The sequence below is a fragment of the Cryptomeria japonica genome, chromosome 5 (genome assembly GCF_030272615.1).
Source record: "Cryptomeria japonica chromosome 5, Sugi_1.0, whole genome shotgun sequence".
Classification (NCBI taxonomy): domain Eukaryota; kingdom Viridiplantae; phylum Streptophyta; class Pinopsida; order Cupressales; family Cupressaceae; genus Cryptomeria; species Cryptomeria japonica.
The window spans coordinates 123,820,363-123,845,054 of record NC_081409.1 but is presented as its reverse complement, the minus strand read 5'-3'; the positions used below and the strand labels follow the sequence as shown (position 1 = coordinate 123,845,054).

Genomic DNA, 24,692 nt, shown 5'->3' with positions numbered 1-24,692 from the left:
GGAATAAAGAAAAGAGTTCGCTCAAGAAGAAGTGGTTTCTAGAAGGAAGCAAGAGAGAAATTGCCATTTTGCCATTAAGTTTTGAAAACAAAAAAGACAAAAAAAAATAGATCTATTTTATTTTATTTTTATTTAAATTTTCATGTGCCTTTAAACATTTTATAATACATCTAGAGGCCCTTTGCAAATTACAATTTGAATAAAGTGTTAAAATATTTATTAAACATTACATATGACCTATAATAATATTTATGTTGCTCATTTGAAAATAGAATGATTGGGTTCTACTTAAAACATTATTAGTTCTTTTAATTTTGAAAAGGGGACATGACATTAGGGTGCTAGGTCAAAGTCAAAGGCGGAAAATAAAAATACAAAAAAGAAATTAAAAATCCATTATAAATTCGATGGGTTCCATATGGATTTGTTGGGATCTGTTTGGATCCTCTTTGGATTCATCCTAGACAAACCCAACTCCCCCACACCATACCTTGCCTGAATTTGTAGGTACTGGACTCAACTGCGACCCGGTTCAAACCAGACCTAAATCGGGCTAGTCCCGTGGCAGATCCGGTAAAATAGTTCTTATGGAGTAAATATTTCTCTCTTTAAAGAAATATTCATTGAATCCATTGGATGATTTGGAGGCCAAATATGTACTTAAAAATCTGAAAAAATATAACTCTAGTTTCTGTTAAGACTTCTGTTTTGACAGGTTTCCCATGAAAAGATGGAATTCACAATCTTGGTGACATCATGGTGAGACTTAATCACTTACGGAAGAAGTTGATTTTGTTATGTTTATCATGTGTAGGAGAGGACTTGGTAATCATATAATCAAAATTTTATATTGAGTTTCAACACTGTAGTTTGAGAAATACTAACTGGTCCATAAGTACAAGTGGAGGTAAAGGATCAATATTGAAAATTGAAAGAATAACACTTGAAATGAAAGACTGGATTTTTGTTGATGTCTCTATGGTCTTATCTGCTAAGTTTGGCCAACTCCCACATCGTCATCATCAAAACACATAGTATAGCAATAAATGTCATCAGATGTAAAATTGACAAAACAATTTTGTTGAATTTGAAAGTCTCTGTATCAAAACTGTGTAGGAATTTTTTTTATCAAGTGTGATCCAAAACATTGATACAAAAATACAGAAACTTTCAAATTTACAACAGTGGGCTGGAAATATCGTGTCTTATGTTTAAAAATCAAAATCAATGGGTTCTTGCAAAGTACTAAGCTCACCATGTGGTATGATTTCTTGGCTACAAAGGGGATACTAAACCTAGAGTCCTCATCCTTAATACAATGAATCAATACACTACTCCAATATACATACATATTCCAAAATATACCAAAATACGAGAAATAAGAATGGGGAAAATAGGGGGTAATATTGCACTCATTAATAATGATAACAAGACAAACCTGAGTAGACATGTAGTTGGGACTAATCATGTTGAAGGAATTCGAACATCTACATGTTATTCATTTATTTTGTGGATTGCAATTTAAAAATCAAAACAAAAAGTTCTTTATCTATGTTGTAACTTGTATATGACATATGGTACAATGTATACAACATGATTCATCAACATATTGCTATTATCATGGTCCACGGGTCATTGCATATCTTGTAATTTTGGCATTGTCAACTTAGAAACAGTCATCGTAAATGATATAATTACTCAATGGAAATTAGAAATGTATGCTATGTGCTTTAAATAGATACTTCAATTTTCATTGCCACATCTTTAATTATTGTCATGAATTGTCCATTATATTTGAAAGGTGGCTGTAAAGAACAAATATAATTACATTTATTACTGAACTGCCAATGGATTGTGTCTTTTCTTGGGTACTCCATTGAAGTTTCTGTTATTTTCTCACTCCATTTCTTTGTTTCCTTATGCTTCCAGTTCCTATAGATACATAACCAAATTTTCTGTCCAAAACAGACCTTACCTGTCTTTGGTTTTTCAAATTTTCATTTCTTGTTTCTGGCGTCCTACTTTCATAACATGTTGCAACATTAGTTTTGTTTGGCTTTAAAGACAACACTATTAAATCATTGTTTGTAATAATTGTGACATGCAAATAACAATGAAAAATCATTATTAATTTCTGGTGATTTGTAACAGGTGAATGCCCAGCCGTATTCTCTTAAATCAAATACCCAGATGAAGCTTGAATCATCTAAATTATTAAGTGAGAAATTCATGGAAGGGATTGGTTGGAAAATATTTAAAGAGAACATTGGAGGGTTTGAAGATACTCAATTTCAGAATAAAGGTCTTTTGGAGCACATTAGTACAACTAAGGACACAACAGACTATCTTTGGTATTTGATTAGGTGAGTCCCCGTCTCTTTCATTCCGGCACTCTAAATGATTGAAATGCATTAAAGCTGAAATTATTGACCGATGAAAAACTTCTCGATAAATATATTTGAAATTATAAGTTTTCATTCCTATAAGCATTTGATGCAACCAAGGATTCACAATGTGCTATTTAATGCAAAAGCACAGTTCACTAAACACATTTATTTTGAGTAAAAAATTAAACTTCAGTTAAGGCTCCAAAAGCTTTTAATGTTGTCAATGAGAAAACAACCATAGATTATGTTTAACAGGAATTCAGAATTATCACCTTTTTTTGTACAGGGAAACATTTACAGAATATGTTTGCCTATTAGGCTATTTAGTATTTTTTTAACAAAAAAACTATATTTCCAGATGCTTTCGTGTATCTTATTTCTTTTGTGTATGTTTCCTAATCCATGTGTTTATATTCTGCTTTCTGTAGTTTCTCTTCACTCAGACTCTGGAGAATAACCATCTGCAACTTTGTTTCTCAAACTATTTCTGATGTTCATCTATCCTAAGAGGAAATTCTTTCTATTTCTGAATGCTTTACTCTCGTTTTTTGTAATTTATAATTCTCAGCTTGAAATTGGATGATTCCAGCTCTGAACTAAATGACCCCAGCTGCAATTTCTTAGTCCCGAACACCGGACTTTCAAAATTTATAAGTTTAGTTGTACACAACATCAAAATTCAAGTGGAAACATTCATATAATGCATCAAATTTGTTGTTCAGCATTCATTGATTTAAGTATAGAAGCAACAAAAAACTAAAACTTTTTCCATTTTCAGTAATATACATATTTTCATTTCTTTCGATTTTTTCTCCCCTTGTTCTGTAAATCTAAAAAAATCTGTGGATGTCTAGATTTCTGGGGATGTGGGGCCTCCAAAAAGGGTGTTTTGGGGATAGGACAGCAAGATGATTACTCAACCTGTGATTCCTATATAAATTGCTATTTTAATTTTGTACTGATGTGTGATTGATGACATCAAAGGAGTAACAGTTGATGTGACACAAATTGACATCCATAAAATTCAATGATATGGCTGAACTCCATGTATGATGAAGCTTCAATTTTGAGGCATTAATCATGTTCTTGCATTGATATACCATTAATATTCTCTAGTCTCATTGCACAATTGTCGAGAACCTCATGAATCTTCATCTCTTGAACTTAACTGTTTTGGTTTCTCATTGACCATAAAACTTCAACACTAGTGCCCCTGACATTAAGTTCATCTTTCTGAGATGCTTGTTGTTTCAGTATTTCTGCTGTGGTTGGATTACTTTGGTCATGTAGCATGCATTAAACTTAGTCTCTTTTGATTTGTTCAAGTTCATTTTTCTGAAATGCTTGTTGTGCCAGTACTTATGCTGTGGTTGGATTACTTTGGTCATCTAGCATGCATTAATCTTAGTCTCTTTTGATTTGTTCAAGTCCAATCGTTTTTGCATCAGTTTCTCATGATCCATATAAATTTTGCCAGTGTTTTGTGGTGTGAGAACATGTGTTTGTAAACATTAATCTTGTTTTCTATCTTAGAGGCAATCTTTGAGTTATCTTCATCTGCTAGAATTATTTGGCTCAACCTATGAAAGTCATCCAGAAATGAATAGATGTCATGCCTCCCAAGTTCCAACTACCTGCAACACAAAGCCAGTAAAAGATATGGAAAACAGGCCTTTGATTGTCACTACATTTAGACTCCTAAAATTTCCATAGAAGCCAATCTGAACTCTCTTAATCCATGATCATAGATTACCCATTTGTCCATGCTGATCACTACATTGATTAATTTCTCACTTCTATTCAACACTTTCTTTATGTACATTGGTATCATCTTAGCAGTTGTGCACCTGACACAGATGGATTTCTGTGCATTCAAGGCTTTGGTGACATTCCTTGAGATCCCTATATGCCCATACAAACACATCTTTCCAGTGAAGAAAAATTTAGCTTCATTTCTTTACTATTTTATTATGACCATCAATGGTGATATTTTCAATAGCTGTCTTTTAGGCGCAAACCTTTCATAAGCATTTTTTCTTGTTAATAGAGCTATATATGAGCCAATTGATTAGTGTTATGCTCCTGAATAAAGCTGAATCTTCCAGTAAATTTTAAAAAACACTTATCGATGAATATTAATGGAGAGAATCTTATATATTTTTAGAGGGGTATTGTAAGCACATTGAAATTCAGTATTTGTAGTATTTCTAAGACAAACATGTCTGGTGCACAGAAAATAATAAATACTTTAAAATATGATTCTTACAGTTTATTTTCAAGGTATGATTTGATGTGCATTTGATGGTGGCTTGAATCATCTGTGCACAAAGTTTGCATTGTCTTATTATCCGGTTAATACTTTGTGCTGAATATAGAATTTCATTTCCTAACTCTGAATTGCAGTGTTGATGTCGATGAAGATGAGCCCTTTTTAAGGAGTAATATTTCACCGTTGCTTGCTATTGGGTCTCATGGTTATGCTGTGCATGTCTTCCTCAACAATAATTTTGTAGGTAATTTGAAAAATTCTGGAGATCAAATTGTTAAGCTGTTTGCTTATTATGATAAAGTGACATCTCACTCTGGTCAATAAAGCATAGTAAAAATCTGTTGAAACCGTTTCCTCTATGTTTTGAAATTGTTTTCATTGAAAGAATTCAGAAATTTGCTGTTTCTGTCGTGTTAAGCTGGCTTGCATTTAATTTTACTATGGTATAGATAAATTTGAAAAACAATTATATAAAAATTGTTTGTTCTTCACAAGTACTTGTTATCCAATATTAGACGCAATATGATTGATGCAGAACATTCTGGATTTTTAAGTGTGCGGTAGAGAATTTGAGGCCTATTTAGTATTGTAATGTCCTATAAGAATTTTTTCTGATGACAAGATGTGTACTCAATGTTCAGGAATGACTATTTCTAATTTTACACCACAACATTGGTTTATTTTTACTTTTCAATGTGAGTGTATGTTTGTCATTTGATATGGTGTGTAACACGGTCCAGTTTATTGAAAGATCCCTGATGGATCCCCTTGCTGATCTGCTGTAATTTTTAAAATAATAAACTATATTTTCCTGTGATTTTGCTGATGGTCTTACAAAATAGAGAGAAGTTGCAGAATGTTTGGTTTCTTTTTGTATTTTTTTGAATATATAAGCAAGTAATGAATAAAGACCAGCAAATAAGGAAGGAAGCTGAAACAAGTAAGAACATTCAATTAAATCAGAATTGATACAAATCGTACCAAGCAGATTTCTGATTTATAATATCTAGATTATTCCCTACGCACTGAGGATGTGCCTACGCACTGGGGATGTGCTTACATCCAATAATGGCACCAACTGAAGGGTAGATGATGAACACAAACCAAGAACATCAGCTATGGCTGAATGAAAGTCTTCACCACTTCCAACGTAAAGTGTACCTACTGTAATGGTGGCATCAAGTTGAAACAATCACACCCTAGCTAGGAAATTCAACCACCCTGCTGAAACCCTCACCAAGCAATCTGAATCTCCACAAGGAATAGCGCATACACTCTGACCAATGATGCCACTGCCAAAAGAATCCACTGCCAATCAATAGCTGAGGGCTACGTCCCAGCCAGTAACAATCATGGGGTTTGCATCCCAGATTGAAGAATTGCTCTACCAGAGCAATATCGCACCAAACAAGTTTTCAATATGTAAAAGATAATGAGAAATTAGGTTTCCTTCTCCTTATATCTCTTTCCTTCCAAATCGAACCCTAAAGATATATGAAAAGTGCGGTTTAGTATAGTCATATTTCCCAATATTGGGCACCCAAGTATAGAAAAAACACCACTTTTTCAATATAAAATATCTCCAAGCGCCAAAAGGACCCTGGCAAGTGAAAATCATTTAGAAAAGTTCAAGACCTTTCCAACGAGCTATAACACATGGGCATACGAATCCAGCTGAAGCCAAAAACCCCTTATTACTCTGAAATGGCTATAGACATAGCCTTATTTAAAATATTAAAACGCTAACTTGGGAAATATTTAAATATATTAAAAATATAACCCAAATAGCTACAGAAAGCTCGAAACACACCAAAAGCCTGAAACTGAACCTGTCACCTGTCTGTGACTGATGTTGGAAATCATGGATCAACTGGCAGTCTCATCCCTAAAATCTAGGGATGCTCCTAGAAACTAGGAAACACACCCAAATCTCCTGAAACTGAAACCATCTGAAAGGTCCTGAATAACCTCACGACTGGCAACTGTCACGACCTCCTAAAATTTAGGAATATCCCCTAAAATCTAGGAACTGCTCCAAACTGGCTCCAAACTGCCTGTAAAGCCAAAATCCAGTCACTATATGCACTGAATGAGTCCCAATCAACCTCTGCTAGCCTATGAGACTCCAATGATAGGCCAACTCCTACGTCTTTGATGTCCACTCTAGAAAGGGGACATGGCATTTATGATGCGTTTTTGTTAGAATTTGACTCACTTAGAAAATTTTCTATTCCATCAAAATTTTCGTTATCACGTATTTCTAGACATAGAATGAGTATAGAATTTGACTCCTAACAATTCCAGAATCGGGTAATAAGGTTTATATACAAACTAAATGGATTTCTTGTATAGAAGTTAGAACCTAAGTCATAATGTTCGAATTCGAATTGGAGTTCAAGAACAATAAAATTGGAATGAAGTTCGGCAAGGGGGAAAAATTTGAAACAAAAATTGGCATTAAATTTGCCTTACATAAATTTAATGTTTTTTAGAATATGATAGTTTGATTTATTGAATGTTAATATAAAAAAATAAAAACTATAAAAACTATAAAAAATAAAATAAAACGATACTAAATTTATAAAAAAAAACTCAATATTATTAAGTTTAAAATTTTAATTTAAATATTTAAATTTGTTAATTTTTATATATAAATAGTTCAAAGTCTGAATTATATGTTTTAAAATATGATAGTTTTAATCTATCAAATGTTAACATTAAAATTAAAAAAACTATAAAAATAAAATAAAAAAATATTAAATTTAACTATAATAAATGCTAAGATTTTTAATAGCAAATTTAATTTAAAATTAATTAATATTTATCATTTGTAATGTTATAACCATATATTATTGAAAATATAAAATACATCGTTAAAGTTTTTGATAAAATTTTATAAATGAAAAGTAACATAAAAAGAAAATTATAAAAACAAAAAAAGCCCTAAAAAAAATTTGGCGTCTAATTGCATTTCTAGAAGCCACCCACAAGGTTGCGACTCAGTTGCAGATGGAGTCTCAACTTGTAGGGAGCTTGAAGAAATTGCACTAGAAGGGCAACTACAAAAGAATAAGAGTTGCATGATGGAAATGGGAGTTGTACAACAAATGTAGCTTGATAGTGTTGTATTTTAGAAGAAAATAGCTTGTAAACTTAAAAATGCTTTTCAAAAACCCTAAAAAGTGATTTCCAAAAAAATAAATTTTATAAAAACATGTCCCATGTTTTCCATACAAATCTCAAGCGAATTTTATACAAAAGTTTAATTTTCGCCAAAACTTAAATTTCATGCTTGAAATTTGACGAATCTTGTCATTGTAATGTCCCCTTTTTGTAATTGCCCTAATTTTTGCCCTAAATCACAATCTTAAGTAAAACAAGAAATGGAATAGAGTTATCGATATCATTTACCTAGTTGAGACCTGCAAACATGTTAGGTAATCATTGAAACATAATCCATAAAATAGATCTTCCCTACTAGAAACATTTTTTTAATGAAAAGCATAGATCTTTCCTACTAGGGTTAGGAACATTAATTTAACCATAAGGTATATCTAATTCAGTAATGGAATTCAATCATAGGAGAGTTAGGATAGGGAGGCATGATAGGGTGCCTGAAGCGATCCTCTACCCTAGGCCCAAGAGCGGATATGAGGGGGTGTACCTAGTGAGGAATACTATAGCTATTCCCCCTCTTCTTGCCACCCTTATTCTCCTCACTAAGATTGGGGTTCCTTAATCCAATAGTCAACCATGGTAGAGTTTTGGGGGTAAACTACATTAGGGTGTCTGGAACAGACAAAAACTTGTGATGAACAGAAAAAAACACGACGCGGAAAACTGTCACGATTTCAGATGCGACCAAAAAGGGTTCGCTTGGAGAGTAGATAGAAAACCCTTCGCTCAAAAGAAATCCACCTTGGCTCCAAATTGCATGAAAAAAGCCAACGCGAATTTTTGAAACCCTATGGCGCGAGGTTGCAAAAAGATCCTCAATTTTCAGACCCAAAAGAAAACGACGCGATTTTCCAAAAAAGCTTTTTCTGCTGCCAGAAAACTTTCATGATTTGCAATTGAAATTCCAAAAAAAAATTGTTAGAAATAAACCCTGCGGATTTGTAATTGAAATTCCATGATTTTTCCAGAATTTTTTATTTTCACAGACCGAAAGAAAACCTTTTAAAGATTTTGTTCAAAATTTTTTGTTAAAGAATCTTTTTTTAAAACTAGTCCCACTCTAATACCATGAAATGGTAATTGGATATTCAATAATGAAAATGAAGATTACATTTAAAGACAACATATCGATGTTTCTAAACGAAACAATCGACAAAAATAGAAACTATCTAAAAGAATTAAAGAAAACTAAATATTCCTAAATGACCATTAAAATAATAAAATATTACTTTAATAATTTATAGCTCTGTCATGTTGAGGTTTGATAGCACAAAATCTAAAATGATCAAAGCTTTCATAAACTGGTAGTGTTAAAATACAATTTACTCCTAATAGGGAGGACCCAATATTTAGTGTCCCTACTTTTACATAATTCTTGCTATTTGACTGACAAGACTTAGTATTATTGTTAACGCAACTGCTAACGACTCAATCTCAAGTCATTACAACACTAACTATGCCAACATGGGTTCTATTTGGTTAGCCTCCAAAGCATTAGTAGGAGGGCATTCAATTTAGTACAATGATGAATGAACTATGTTGTTTGTGTGTTATTTGTTATGAGTTTTATAGTGTCACATTTGTTAACACAGAATCTGAAAACAAAGTTTGATCATAGAGCCTTAGATTTGCCCATGTAAGCTCTATGAAACTAATTATCATTCATGGGGACCAGTTTAGAATCGTGGATATCATGCTCAGCCATAGAGCCTCTGGTTTTTCTAATACATGCTCCACAGAGTCAGTTCTTATTTGTGGCTCTATAGTTGTTAGTTGTGGCCTTTGTCTGATTAGGCAGCTTAAATTTTGGGCCTTATACTCAGTTTATGGATTGACTGCTAAAACCAATCCAGGTCCAGATATGGTTTAGATTACTGTTGTTTGTAACTGGAATTGCTTTCTCCTTGACCTTATTTGCATATTTTGATATACATGGATGAAATGAAATTTCCAATGTTTAAGTTAAACATGAAAAAAATTATCTATCATTCATTTTGATTTGAGAAACAAAATCCTTACATGTTTGGTAGAAAATAAATAAGAATATTAGCAAGTTCTCAAGAAATGGTCTTTAGAGACCCTACAATGGTTGTTTATTGTTTGCTCAAGTTTTGACTTAAATTTCAAAGTTGATTCTTGGCTGCCAGTCTGCTGGTACAATCCATCCTTTAAGTTTCTTCAACTGTCATAAGTTAAGTGCAATCGAAGTCCAAGCCATCTGTAATGTAAAGTTTAAAGTCATATTAGTGCATTGAAGGTTTTCATGTCTGTTTTTGTTTCATGGACAAATTTGAAAATGTTATTGAAGACCTTACTAAACTTAATTTATGATGCAGGAAGTGCAAATGGAAATAAAACAAGTCCAAGTTTCAATGTTGAGATACCCATTTCTCTAAGCCCTGGGAAAAACGATATAGCTATACTTAGTGTGATGGTTGGATTGCCGGTAAGGATTGCAATTCCAATTAAGGATTTCACTGAGCTTTTTGAGCCTTTGTTTCTACTTTTATGACTGTTAATGAATATGGAATTGAAGTTAAGACTTTTGACCATGCTGTCTGGTTTACTACGAGTATTTTAATACAATGAAACATAAATTTGTTGTGTTAATTTGCAATTGATAATTGCACATCTTGTAATCTTACATATATGCTACTGTATATTTATTTTTTAAAGCGCTTGGATGCAAGAAGTTCTTAACATGGCAGCTTGATTGCTCATATTTTGAAATTGAAAGAATTCGGGGGCGCATTTTGAGCGAAAGAGTGCAGGAATAAGCAATGTAGCAATCCAAGGGTTTAAAGATGGCACTCATGACTTGTCAGAAGAGTTATGGACATATCAGGTGTGTTTTATGCTCATGATTTAATTTGAAATTTAAACATCAGGTTTATTTATGCTACAAACACAATTTGCACTTTATACAAAATATTATCTGCATATATATCCATAGAATTATTGAAGTATAATATTAAGAAAATGTGGAGTATCATGAAAATAGATTTTAAAGAAAATTTGTATAGTGGGCTGATGTCTAACTTCATAATGTGATTAACTATAGCTAGAGTTGCTTGAATGCACAAATAATGATTTTCAGATGGACTCTATGAAATGACCCACACTGATTCTTACCAACTTTTTTGCACTTTTTCACCTCAGACAATTTGTCAAACAGTTTACATGAATGTCCAGATGAAGGTTTGCAGTTTGTCTTTAGCTATGTCGCTGATTGGTAGAGTTTTCAAATGACATTCATAATGCTTGTGTAATATACTAATTTACCTTCCACAATCTCTCCCAAATATTTTTGCCTTTTTCTTTCTATGCGATGGTGTGACTGTATAATGTGCTGAGTTTGATATTTATTTTGACAGTTTTTAATTTGTAATTCTTGGATTACAAACTCATGAACAAGTAGAAGACAAATACCTTTCATAACAGAAATAATAAAGATTTCTTTTCTTTGAAATCACCACTTCCATGTTACAAATTCAAGTTGCAGTTAATTTCAGAATACGACGACAATGCAGTAGCATATTTCTGACCTGATTTTCACATCAAAATCTGCCATTGATGAAGGTATTAAATAGCAGATTATGTTGTCAGCAGGCTACAGAAGTTGACCAGCAAATAATGGAGAATATATATGCAGCATTGGTCTCTCCGATTCCCACGTGCAGGCTCCTATGCAGCAGTCAACCTTCCTTTACATATAGTAATCTTACAATACCATGCCAGCTGAAAGTAAAAGCTAGTAATTTTACTAGGGCAGTCCCTCAATGTCTTCAACTGGCATCAGATTTAGCATGTCCCAGCAAACTTCACCTTCTCATTGATATTCAGCAACTTTTCTCAGAAGATGAGCCGTTTTCTGAGGATATAGTGGCATCGGTTAGTTCCAGGAGATTCATGCCTAGGTAAAGAAGATATGTGACCCAGCAAGGAATCCCAATGAGCATTCAATTACTCACACCTAGAAATACATATAGTACTTGAAAATTTTAGTTATGAAAAGATGTGTAAAGAATAAGTATAAGAACTATAAATGAAACTTTGCCACACTATGTAAAGTTTACACTAATAGACGTCAAAAACATGAAAATGATTGCATTGAAAATTTAAAATTTGATCATTACCTATGGTGGGCAGAGTTTTGGAACTTTGGGAACAAAGGGCAAACCAAGAATAAGTATTATTATTTGCAAATGAAACTTTGGCATACTAAGTGAGATTTAAAGTTTTAAACTAATAATTTTAAAAGTTAAAAACATAAAAAAATGTGGAAATTATTGCATAAACAATAAGAATGGTGGGTGGATATTTGGGGTCAAGGCATAGCGCCCATTGCGGGGGTCTTGATTATGGCTTTGACTGTGAACATGCAGAGATTCACAACCAAGGGATATGTATTATGTAGATTTTTATGATAATGATTCATCACTGGCCTATAACTTGCTTAGATTTATAGTTTCATGGGGGTTTGGGGGCAACACTAAAATGAGGTTGAGGGTAGCACCCCTTGCGGGGGTTAGGGGCTAAGAGAGAGATGTAGAGAGATAGGTCTAGATTTGGGGGAAGAGAAAAGAGAGTGAGATAGAGAGAGGTGGAGAGAGGGGATAGAGGAAGAGAGATAGGTCTAGTGTTTAGGGGAGATAGAAAGAGTGAGGTAGAGAGAGCGAGAGAATGCTGATTATTGCAATTTGACTAGGTTTGAAAATTTATAAATCTGCTAAAACCTAAAATTTGCATTATAACTCTTAGAGATTTGAAACCACTTTCACACGTCCTACCAATGTATACATGAAATATTACTTAAAGTATAAGAAAGAAAAAAGACGTGATGAAGAGAATGAGATTGACTAAAGACAAGGATTCCATTTTCACCATTTTTTGCTAAAGGATAGATTTTTTGAGTGGGGGCTATGGGAGACTCCTAGGTGTCCCTAGGACGGCCAGGGAACTCCTGGGTGTCCTTGAGACATCCCAGAGATCTCTAGACATCCTTGACATCTCCAGCAAGTCTCCGACGGCCCGACGGCAGTGGTGGGACAACAGGGGGGCATTACATCCCCGTCTCCACATCCCAAAGATGTTCCCATCCTAGAAATGCACAGTTTTGAATGTGGATGTGTCCCCATGGTTCACTGCATTTTTTTAAGGGACACTGATTAAAAAATAGGGAAAATTCAAAAAATATAGGAGATTTTTCTTTATGGCTTGCAAAGAGGGCAAAGTCCATGGACTTTTTAGGATGGGGATGGTAGGGGATGATGGGATGCTTTTTTTGGCCTGGGAGGGACATCAAGGATATTTTTAAGGGATACTAATTAAAAAATAGGAAAAAACTAAAAAATATAGCAAATTTCAATTATTCATATGTAAGGCATTCATCATATACATTATAGAATCATATTACATAACATTAGAGCTAAATTGAGAATTCATATGAGTGAGCACACAGGTTAACAAAATTTTATTGTCAATCGACATAAATATCATATAGAAATTACAACAAAATATCCAAAGGTTACAAGTTACAAAAATGACAAAACATAGAAAATCTTCTACTGCATCTAATCTTCATCTAGTAACTTTGCATTAAAATTGGAGTCTGAGTTTGAATCACTCCCAATATTGTTATTTTTAGATCAGACTGATAGCAATTAACAAAATCAACACAATGAACATACAGTACACACGAGTACCCTGGGAAAACCTCCCTCTTGGAGGTGAAAAACCCATCAACAAATCTCAGTTTGTATTAGGCAATAATCAGAATGTGTCTTACAATTTTGCTTCAACGCTTGAAGCAATATTAAGAACAAAATATAAATCTGAACTAGGGCATGCACAGTAGTATGAACAGCAGCATGTAAAACTGAACTAGGGCAAACTTATCTGCAGTATCCTTGACTGGAGGTGATTCGCTAATCAGATAAGGCAATTCGCTGGTATGAAGACCATTCGCTTGACAAGGAGACAAGTTGCAGAATAAGAAGACAATTTTGCTGTTCCTGAAAATGAATTCGCTGCCCTTGAATGGATTCACTGCTCTTGGAGATGAGATTCGCTGTCTTAGAATATATTCGCTGCTGTAGGTGATAGACTGTTTTATGCTTTCAGTGAATCATGAAAAATATATATCTTGAAGCATGAATGAGCCTTGCTTATATATGTGACTTTGGCCACCCAATTTATCCTAGGTCGGCTCTCAAGGAGAATAATTAATAATAATATAATGCTCTTGAGGAGGCGCCCATTATAGGGTCAGCGCCAAGTTACATTGAAACAACTTCCATACGTTACATTTAGGGCCAGGTTTAATACAAGTTACATAATGCGTTTGGGCCCAGCCTAATACAAGAAATACTTATATTTTATTTGCAAGGACCCAATCTAGCTATTATTTCAACACTCCCTCTTAGCTAGAGAGGATTCAGTCAGGTATAGTATAATCATGCATCATGGACTTCTTTATGAGATTCATCGTACATTGCTCGCAGAGGATGAATGTAACTTGCAAGAAAACAACAAAACTTTCCATCTTGCATTGCCTGTAGAGGATGTATCCACCTTGCATTGCCCGTAGAGGATGAATGTAACTTGCAAGAAAACAACAAAACTTTCCATCTTGCATTGTCTGTAGAGAATGTATCCACCTAGCATTGCCCGCAGAGGGTGGAAGAGGTCTTTCATCTCAACCTTCTCCCAGAGAAGGATATACTGTCACTTTGCATTGCCCGCAGAGGGTGACTCCACCATGCATTGCGCGCAGAGGGTGGAAGATGCAACTTAATGCATCACTGAGACTGAGACTCCCTCTCAGTGATAGCTGGATTCTCCACAATTCCAAGCCTATCTCTGAAGTATTCAAACTTCATACGAGCAAGGGGCTTGGTGAGAATGTTTGCAACCTGCTCATCAGTGCTGACATATTTAAGCTGTAAGGCACCTCTTTGTACCATATCACGAACATAGTGATAGTGAATTTCCACATGTTTTGATTTGTCATGAAACACGTGATTAACAGACATTTTAATACGACTTTGATTATCACAATGAATAACTGTGGGCTCCCAAGGTTGTCCAAACAACCCAGCAAGAAGCTTTCGAAGCCACACTGCTTCTCTCGATGCAACACTCGATGCAATATACTCAGCTTCTGCAGTACTCAAGGCTACTGAGGACTGTTTCCTGCTGGCCCAGGAAATCACAGCAGAACCGAAACTGAAACAGATATCTGAAGTTCTCTTCCTATCGGTAACACATCCTGCCTAATCAGAATTTGAGTAACCTTCCAAGGTAACGGTAGTGTTGGTTGGATTCTTTAGCCCATAGCCAACAGTTCCACGCAAGTATCTCAGAATATGTTTGGCTATAACAAGATGAACATGCTTTGGCTTGTTCATAAACTGGCTGAGTGCACTCATTGCATAACAAATGTCTGGTCTAGTGTTAACCAGATACATCAATGATCCAAGCAACTGCCTGTACTCAGAAAGATTTGCAAAATCAGAGTTAGCTGCAGATAAACGCAATTTCTTCAAGTTAGTTTCCATAGGAGTAGACATAGGTTTGCAATCCAACATTCCAAATCTCTTCAAAATATCAACAGTATATTTTCCTTGACTTAGAATGATTTCATTAGGTCTTTGCCACACTTCTAACCCTAGAAAGTAATGCATTAGACCTAGATCCTTCATTTCAAATTCAGTAGCTAATTCTTTCTTACACCTAATGATGAGACTATCTTCGCCAGTTAGAAATAAATCACTTACATATAAAACCAGAATTAACATTTCACCATTAAATACTTTAAAATAAAGGGTAGGATCAACATCATTCTTACAAAACCCTAAACTAACCAAGTACTCATCAATTCTTTAATACCAAGCTCGAGGAGCTTGGTTGAGGCCGTAAAGAGCTTTCTTTAATCTGCATACATGAGATTCTCTATTATAAGCCTCATATCTTTCTGGTTGCTCAATATAGACTTCTTCCTCAATGACACCATTAAGGAAGGTAGTCTTTACATCCATTTGATGTAACTTCCAACCATTAGCTGTAGCAATGGCTATAATAGTTCTAATAGAAGTATATCTAGCAACAGGAGCAAATGTTTCTTCATAATCTATGCCTTCCTTTTGAGAAAAACCACGAGCTACAAATCTATCTTTATATTTCTCTATACTACCATCAGCAGCATGTTTAATTTTAAACAACCATTTAGAAGAAACAACAGACTTACTTTTAGGTCTAGGCACAATATCCCAGACATCATTCTTGATGATGGATTGGTACTCTTCGTCCATAGTTAGTTTCCATGCTTGTTGGTTCATAGCTTCTTCTATGTTGGATGGTTCAGTCTCAATGATGTTGCACATCATTGCAACATAGTTGGAGAACTTTTGAGGTCTCCTACTTTCTCTAAAAGTGCCACTAGGAGCTGCAAACTTTTCTGCTTCTTGAATTGTGCTCCTAACCCAAAGTGGCCTTTTCTTGCTAATTGCAATATCTTTAGGTCCATCAGTTGGATCCAGAGGCTCAGGAGGATCACCATGCTCAATAGGTTCGGGAGGCTCAGTAGACTCCTTGTGAGTCTCAGGGTTAGTATCAATATCCATGTTTTGATTATCATTAACTTCTCTATCATCATTGACAAGGGAACCTTTAGATTTCTTAAAAGCAACATTTTCTTCAAACGTAACATCTCTACTTACCTCAATATACCTTTGTCTTGGAATGTAGATACAAAATGCTTTGGAGGATTCACTGTATCCAACAAGGATACCTTTTATTCCCGAATGGCTCTAGCTTAGTTCTCTTTTCCTTTGGCACATGAACATAGACAGGACTTCCAAAAATCCTTAGGTGATTGATATCCGGTTTGACTCCAGTGACGGCCTCTTCAATAGTTATGTTCTTCAGGACACGGTGAGGGCATCTGTTCTGAATGTATACAGCAGTCTTGGATGCTTTAGCCCATAAGAAGGTTTGGAGATCCTGATCATGAATAATTGCTTTAGCTGCTTCAACAATGACTCTATTCTTTCGTTTAGCCACACCATTTTGCTGAGGATTGTAGGGAACACAAAACTCCCTCTTAATTCCTGTCTCTACACAAAAGTCATTGAAACTGTAGTGTCCTAAAATTGCGACACTTGCAATTTCGACTGCATTTGGGTCTTCACGATGGCGGCGCAACACTGAACCTGAATGGAGACCCCGAAACTTGTTCATGACATCAAAAACTGCATTTTTCAGCACCCTGGCCTGATCCTCCTTGCACCCTGCTGTCCCTGGAGGTGGGACCATGGCGCCCAACGCCCTGGTCCCTGGCCCTATTTTTGGGCCCGGTCTCTTTTGGGTCTCGGGTCTTTATGTTTGCAAATTGGAAAATAATCTTCCCAGGTCGGCCTAAGGTCGGAAAAATCAATCTATCAACCCTAATTGGCAAGTATATAAACTACATTTCCTCTCCCATTTGGAGAAGGAAGGACATATGTGTACAAGAGGCGAAAGCGCTAGGCAAACATTCAAGCATTCAAGCATTCAAGCATTCCTTCAAGCAATTGATCATTCTAAGTCTCCATTCAAGGCTAAGTGTTGCATTCAAGACAAGGATTCAACCATTGAAGAGGAGATCACATACCACATACAACATACAACATACAACAACATTTACACCTTCGCATGTAAGAATACAAACATTCTTACAACAAGGTATCAGTACTTGTTTACATTACAAACATTTACATTTACAGCATTCTCATTTCTTGGTTAATTCCAAAACCGGGGTTTGACCTAAAGGCAAACCCCTAATCCCTAACCCCCCAATCGTCCTCGCTTTTCTGTGTGTAGGTTGCAGGTACGCGGCTGTAATTGAAGATCTGGAATCCTTGTGCAGAGACGAACAGATCCCCCTTCATTTCGCGGATTTTTCGGAGGACCGTGTGCACGCCGGGCGCCATCGTCCCGTCAACTTTCGCTCGAATTTGCAGAACAGCATCATCTCGACATTTTATTGCTAATTCCAGGTCCGCAGCTTCATCCTATATTCCTATCTCCGTTTATAAGCGAATCTTTCTTGCTTCTACATACATTCCTAGTTCAATCTTCTATCTACATTCTTTACAAAAGAGGGTATCCTTGATGTCTCAACCCTTGAAACTCATTTAGAATCCAATCCTGCATTGTGTGGGATTGGACCTTGTGGGTTTCAACCCCTCTTTTGAATGTAAAGTCCCTCCTAAGTGAAAACCGTCAATCCTAGTGATCCCCTTTCTCCTTGGAGTGGGGGAGAACACCTAGGGTTCGATTTTCCGCTTTACAGAAACTACTTGAGGTGTATTCACCTCCATTGTCAGATCTTAACACTTTAATCCTTTTACCAGACATGTTTTCAACTAGGGCTTTAAATTCTTTAAATCTACTTAGCACTTCATCAGATTCTTTAGATTTTAGAAAGTAAATCCAAGTCTTTCTAGAAAATCATCTATAAATGTAATATAGTATACAAATCCGCTAGGTGAAGGAACAAACATGGGTCCACATAAATCAGAATGAACAAGTGCTAATTTTTCCTTAGCTCTACTTTCACTTTTATGAAATGGACTTTTAGTGTTTGTACCTAATGCACAACCTTTGTATGTATCATCATGAAAATGACTAAGTTTAGGCATACCTTTAACCATCTTTTCAAGTGAGGGAAGTGCCTGAAAGTGAAGGTGGCCAAGCCTTCTATGCCATAGCTCACTAGATTCGGGAGCTTCATGAATGAGTTCTCGAACTGGATTAGCTGAAAGCTTATACAAATTATCATATCTTTTCCAATAATACAAGCAGATTTAAAACTAGATTTGTTAGGCCATGCAAGTACTCTACCCTCAAAAAATGCTACTTGATAACCTTTATCTTCTAGGGCAGAAATGGAAATTAAATTTCTTTTAATTCCAGGAACAAATAAAATATCACTAAGATGCAAGGAGATACCAGATTCTAAATTTAAAGAAGTATTGCCAAAACCTCTTATCGAATATCGGGCATCATCACCAATTACCACATGAAGATTGGACTCTTTCTCCATTAAGTCTGAGAGGTGCTCCTAGTATCCTGTGATATGCCTGGATGCACCACTGTCTATCAACGAAGTGTTGCTGTCAGTTGGCACATTGTTGGATAAGGCAGAAATGAAGAGGAAGTCTTCGTTATCCTTCAAATTTGCAACTTCATTCAGGTTCGCTTCTCCTTGCTTGGGCAGATTCTGACATTCTTTAGCATAGTGTCCAAACTTATCACATTTGAAGCAACGGATACGTGAAAGATCCCTTGGCTTCTTCCTTGAATTGTGAGCAGCAGGAGGTCTGAAGTCTCTATCTCTTTTGAAGCTGTTCTTCTTCCAATGACCACCCTTTCTTTTGACATGTTGAGATGCAAGCACATGATGGTCACCTCCATGAGTGCCCTTGAGCATTCCTCTTGCAGCTTGCCGTGATTCCTCTTGAATGCAATCAGACTGGAGGCGATCAAATGAGGGAAATTCAGCTCTTTCGCTTATGCTTTGAATGAATGGATCCCAAGAATCATGGAGACCATTTAATGCAATCATGACAATATCCTTGTCCACTACTTCACTTCCAATGGAGCTGAGTTGGTTCCTTAATTCTGAAATTTTCATGAAGAAGGACATCACTGAATCTCCCTTGCTCATCTTGATTTGAAGAAGTTACTGCCTTAGAGTAAGTGCCCGACTGATGTTGTTGATTTCATACATCCCTTCTAGGTGTTTGAACATTTCCTTGGCTGAAGGTAACTTGGAGATGACTGGAACAAGGTGATCCTTTACAGAATCAATTAGGAACTTCTTTGCTTTAAGAGCATTCTTCTTGAACTGCTTTAACTCATCTGGATCTGATGGTTCAAGCAGATCCTTGTCTTCCACAAACTGTAACAGCTCAATCTCTTCAAGGGCAAGAAGAACACGGACTTTCCAAGAAGTAAAATTGAGAGCACCATCAAGTCTGTCCTTTACCTTTAGTCCTGTAACCATCTTGCAAAACTAAAACAATAAACTGAAAGTGAAGGATAACTGATAATCTGATTACTTTGTAATGAACCTAAGGCTTTGATACCATGTTATTTTTAGATCAGACTGATAGCAATTAACAAAATCAACACAATGAACATACAAAACACACGAGTACCCTGGGAAAACCTCCCTCTTGGAGGTGAAAAACCCAGCAACAAATCTCAGTTTGTATTAGGCAATAATCAGAATGTCTTACAATTTTGCTTCAACGCTTGAAGCAATATTAACAACAGAATATAAATTTGAACTAGGGCATGCACAATAGAATGAACAGCAGCATGTAAAACTGAACTAGGGCAAACTTATCTGCAGTATCCTTGACTGGAGGTGATTCGCTAATCAGATAAGGCAATTCGTTGGTATGAAGACCATTCGCTTGACAAGGAGACAAGTTGCAGAATAAGAAGACAATTTCGCTGTTCCTGAAAATGAATTCGCTGCCCTTGAATGGATTCACTGCTCTTGGAGATGAGATTCGCTGTCTTAGAATATATTCGCTGCTGTAGGTGATAGACTGTTTTATGCTTTCGGTGAATCATGAAAATAATATATCTTGAAGCATGAATGAGCCTTGCTTATATATGTGACTTTGGCCACCCAATTTATCCTAGGTCGGCTCTCAAGGAGAATAATTAATAATAATATAATGCTCTTGAGGAGGCGCCCATTATAGGGTCAGCCCCCAAGTTACATTGAAACAACTTCCATACGTTACATTTAGGGCCAGGTTTAATACAAGTTACATAATGCGTTTGGGCCCAGCCCAATACAAGAAATACTTATATTTTATTTGCAAGGTAATCCGAACTAGCTATTATTTCAACAAATATGAGGGACAACCTCATCCATTGCTACCCATACCAGGTCCTCTTTTGTGTTCTCATCAATTTGTGTTTCATTTGAGATCAACATCATAATGTGCCATTGGAGTTTGGCAATATTTAGGGTTTGTTGATTCCAAAGTCATAAAGTACTATGCATGTCCACCAATATCTTGGCTTTTTGAGAGGTAAGCTTCTTTGTCTTGATAGATCAGAGGAAGCTATGTATTGATCATTACATTTTTTTAGTAGAGGAACTAACAACTTGTGAAAATAGGTGAATATCAAGTATTCTTAACTCCAAGGCATCCTTGCTGTGCCAAGTCTACCATCCAAAATGGTTGGATTGAGCTTACGTAGCTCTATTTGTCCGGCATTTGGTTTGTTGAATATTGGATCTTGAAGTTTGAAGAAGTAAGTCCATTACATATGAGGTAAAGTTTCCTCCTTAATGCTATACATCTTTTGAAAGGTCTTCATGAATTCTTCTTTCATCTTTTCATCATCACAAGAGGCACTCTTCCAGCCTTTGCTGCAACCATTTGAGACATAGAGCATAGGTTGCCATATGAAGTAGGGTGCTCATAGTGTTCCACTTTTGTGTCACAATCGGCTTAATATGCTTCTCATGTAGTCTCAAATTAGGGTCCTTTCTATGAATACCTTGCTTCATCTAGCCAAGCATGTTGTCAAATATATTATAAATTTTGCATCTATTTCTAAGCATCAAGCATTCACTATCTCGTCCATCCATAGATGGAGATATCTTATTATGTCTTCAAGCTTTGTCGCCTTTGCTTTGTGCATCATTTCATTTCCTCATGTACTCTCTACAACATGCTCATTCCTCATGCCTTCTATCAAACAACTACAATGTTAGAAGACCTTTGAAGATGAAGAATGCTTAACAAGGAAAGGAGAAGCATACAGTTGCCAAGATTGGAAGGAAGGTGGGTGTCAAAGATTACATGGATGAGTTCTATTAGGTAACCTTTTGTCTTGCTCATATCGAGGATGGTGTAGATAAATTTGCAAGGTATGTAAATGGTATGTGATTTAACATTCAAGACGAGTTTGGGATTGTGACTCCTAAGTTTGTGGAGGGGACATGTCAATGCAAATCGAAGGTTAAAGAGAGGTTGTCATGAAGACAAGAAAATGCCACATGAAGCAAGGGAAGTTTGTGTGTGGAAGGAATATCATAATGTGTAACAACAATGAAGAGTCAATCCAAAGACATAGAAGAGAGGTGAGCACATTGCTAGGATGAGACGACATTCTAGGGAAGAGATATTTCTTTTGATGAAGAGGATGTGGATAGTAGGGAAGTTTCTCAAGAACATGTTTTAGATGTGTAGAGATTGTGTATTGCACATTCAAGTACCCCCAAGTGCAATAGAGTAGCACTAGTCCTAGAACTAAGGCAAGCAACCATGTTGTTGAAAGTAGCCCAAGGAATAGTACATCGATCAGTGGCATAGAGAAACCAGTAGTGAAGTTCTCATGACATAGTGCATTGATGAAATTTACAAAGGAGAAAAACACACCAATGCAGAGGAAGAATCTCTTTAGAATTGTTTTGAAGTCAGGAGGTAAGTGTTGTAAGATGACCATAGATGTCAACAATGTAAATCATCTCCTTTTGGATTAGATGTTTAAGAAGCTATGCTCAATGAGAATTGTGCATCCTACACTCTACAAGATGTAATACTTGTTGAGAGGAAACTAGTAGTTGGTAAATGAGCAATGCAAGGCCAAGGTCAAGATTGGTAGATATGAAGATGAAATTTTGTGTGACATTATGTTGATGGATTGGTGCTTTGTGTTGCTTGGTGATAGGAAAATGCAACATGCTAGGCATACAAAGACATACATGTGGAAGGATGACAAAAATTATAAGTTGGCACCACTAAATGATTAGGGAACAAAAGTGGAAAGAAACCCTTGAGTATTCGTTTTAGGGAAGCAATTTATGAAAGAGGTGAAAGAGTGCGTATGTTTGGCATTCATCTTGAAACTTGCACAATGAGAAGGCTCAAATGGTGCAAAAGAAAAGGAGATGCCATACTACGTATGAGAGATATTGGGTGAGTATAAGGACATCATTTCGAGTATATGTTGAATGGCCTACCACTCATGTACAACATCAGTCATGTGATGGACCTAATTCCTAGGTTTAGTTTGCCGAACTAAGCAGCCTGTAGGATGATGCCATAGGAGAGTGAGGAGATAAGAACTTAAGTGGAGGAATTGTTTGCAAAGGGGGTAACCATAGAAAGTCTAACCCATACATAGTACTTGTAGTGCTAGCACCAAAGAAGGATGGATAGTGGACATGCATGGACTCCAAAGCCATCAATACGATCATCATCAAATATAGATTTTCAATCTCACACATGGATGACTTGATGATGTAGGCATGTGTTGTGATGTATTCACACATCACCCCATGCAAATGGGGACCCCTACTTTTTTGCTTTCTGGGGTTTGCTTTCTAGGTTTTTAGGGTTTGTCTTTTGGCCTTTGCATGATGAGTGTTGTCAGGGGGATCGTTAGATAGCAGGCTCTGCTTGAGCTAGGATGATTCAGTGGATGATCCAAGTTAGGGTTTTTTTTTCAAGGTCTTCCTTAGGCTTGGTTTTGTTGGTTGTGTCTTGTTCGAGTTCGAGGAAGTTAGTGAGTGGTTGAGAAAATTGGCGAAAGGTATGGAAGGAAATCTGTCTAGGATCATGTCCAAGGCAAGGTCAAATAAGTTGGAAGGAGAATCAAGCCTAGAACATGATTTTCGCTCCTGACCCTTCCAAAGGGTCCAGGGTGAAATTCATGTAAAACCCTATTTTTCACGAAATTCTTGGGCTAAATGTCGACCTAAAGGGTAGATTTGCAGGATCAGGATGGAAGGAGGCCTAGCAAAGTGCGTCCAAGGCATGAAAAGGAGGAAGCAAGTGAAAGATTAGCTCAAATTGAGAATTTCGCTCCTGACCCTTCCAAAGGGTCCAGAGCGAAATTCACCTTTTCTTCTATTTTTCTCTTTCATATGGCCAAGTTTTGGATTTTTGAGGCACAGTTGAGAAGGTTTGGATGCATGTTTGCCTTGGAGAGGATGTTTAAGACTACAAAATGACGGAAATTAGCCTGAAGTAGGGATTTCGCTCCTAACCCTTCCAAAGGGTCTAGAGCGAAGATCCTTATAAACCTCAATTTCTCACTTATCAAGGCCAAGTTTTGAGTCCTAAGGCATGTATGGAAGTGTTTGACATATTCTAGCCTTAGGGAGTGACTTGAGGTGGAGGAGATGAAAGATTTTAGCCCAAATGAAGATTTTCGCTCCTGATCCTTCCAAAGGGTCTAGAGGGAAATATTCCTTTTTTGCCTTCCTTTGACCTTGAAACCTAGTTTGACCTCGCCTAGATCCAGTTGGATGGAGATTTGTCTTGATTGCGATGAAAGGAAGTTGAATTGACCAAGTTTGTATGAGAATGAGTTGAAAGGAAGATGAAGATCAACCTGGGAAGTGATTTTCGCTCCTGACCCTTCCAGAGGGTCCAAAGTGAAAATCCTTGAAGACCTCAATTTCTTCATTGTCTAGACCAAGCTCTTGGTTCCTAAGGCATGCTTGGAGGTGTTTTTGAATGTTCTAACCTTGTAAAGATTGAAAGATGAGGAATTCTAGCCTAAAACATGAATTTCGCTCTTGACCCTTCCAAAGAGTCCAGAGCGAAATTCTTGAAAGCACTCATTTTCCCTCTAGCCAAAGTCAGGATCTTGGTGGAGATGCAAGAGGAAGGATCTATGTTTGCCTCTCAAAGAGGATTGGAATTGGAAAAATCAAGAATCAAGGTCAAAACATGATTTTTGCTCCTGACCCTTCCAAAGGGTCTAGAGCGAAAATCCTTATAACTCTTGTTTTCTTCCTTACTTTGGCTAGGCGTTGGCTTGATGGAGGATGA

The 24,692-nt window shown here is 36.2% G+C and overlaps 1 protein-coding gene across 1 annotated transcript in view; it reads left to right on the top strand.

Moving 5' to 3' along the window:
- Window positions 1-24,692, top strand: part of LOC131068386 (beta-galactosidase 8) — a 133,430-nt gene that overhangs the window by 73,646 nt on the left and 35,092 nt on the right. The window contains exons 12-15 of the mRNA XM_058003565.2: window positions 2,152-2,363; window positions 4,791-4,900; window positions 10,170-10,279; window positions 10,571-10,678. Coding sequence (XP_057859548.2) covers window positions 2,152-2,363; window positions 4,791-4,900; window positions 10,170-10,279; window positions 10,571-10,678 — 540 coding nt within the window. The remainder of the gene's footprint in view (window positions 1-2,151; window positions 2,364-4,790; window positions 4,901-10,169; window positions 10,280-10,570; window positions 10,679-24,692) is intronic.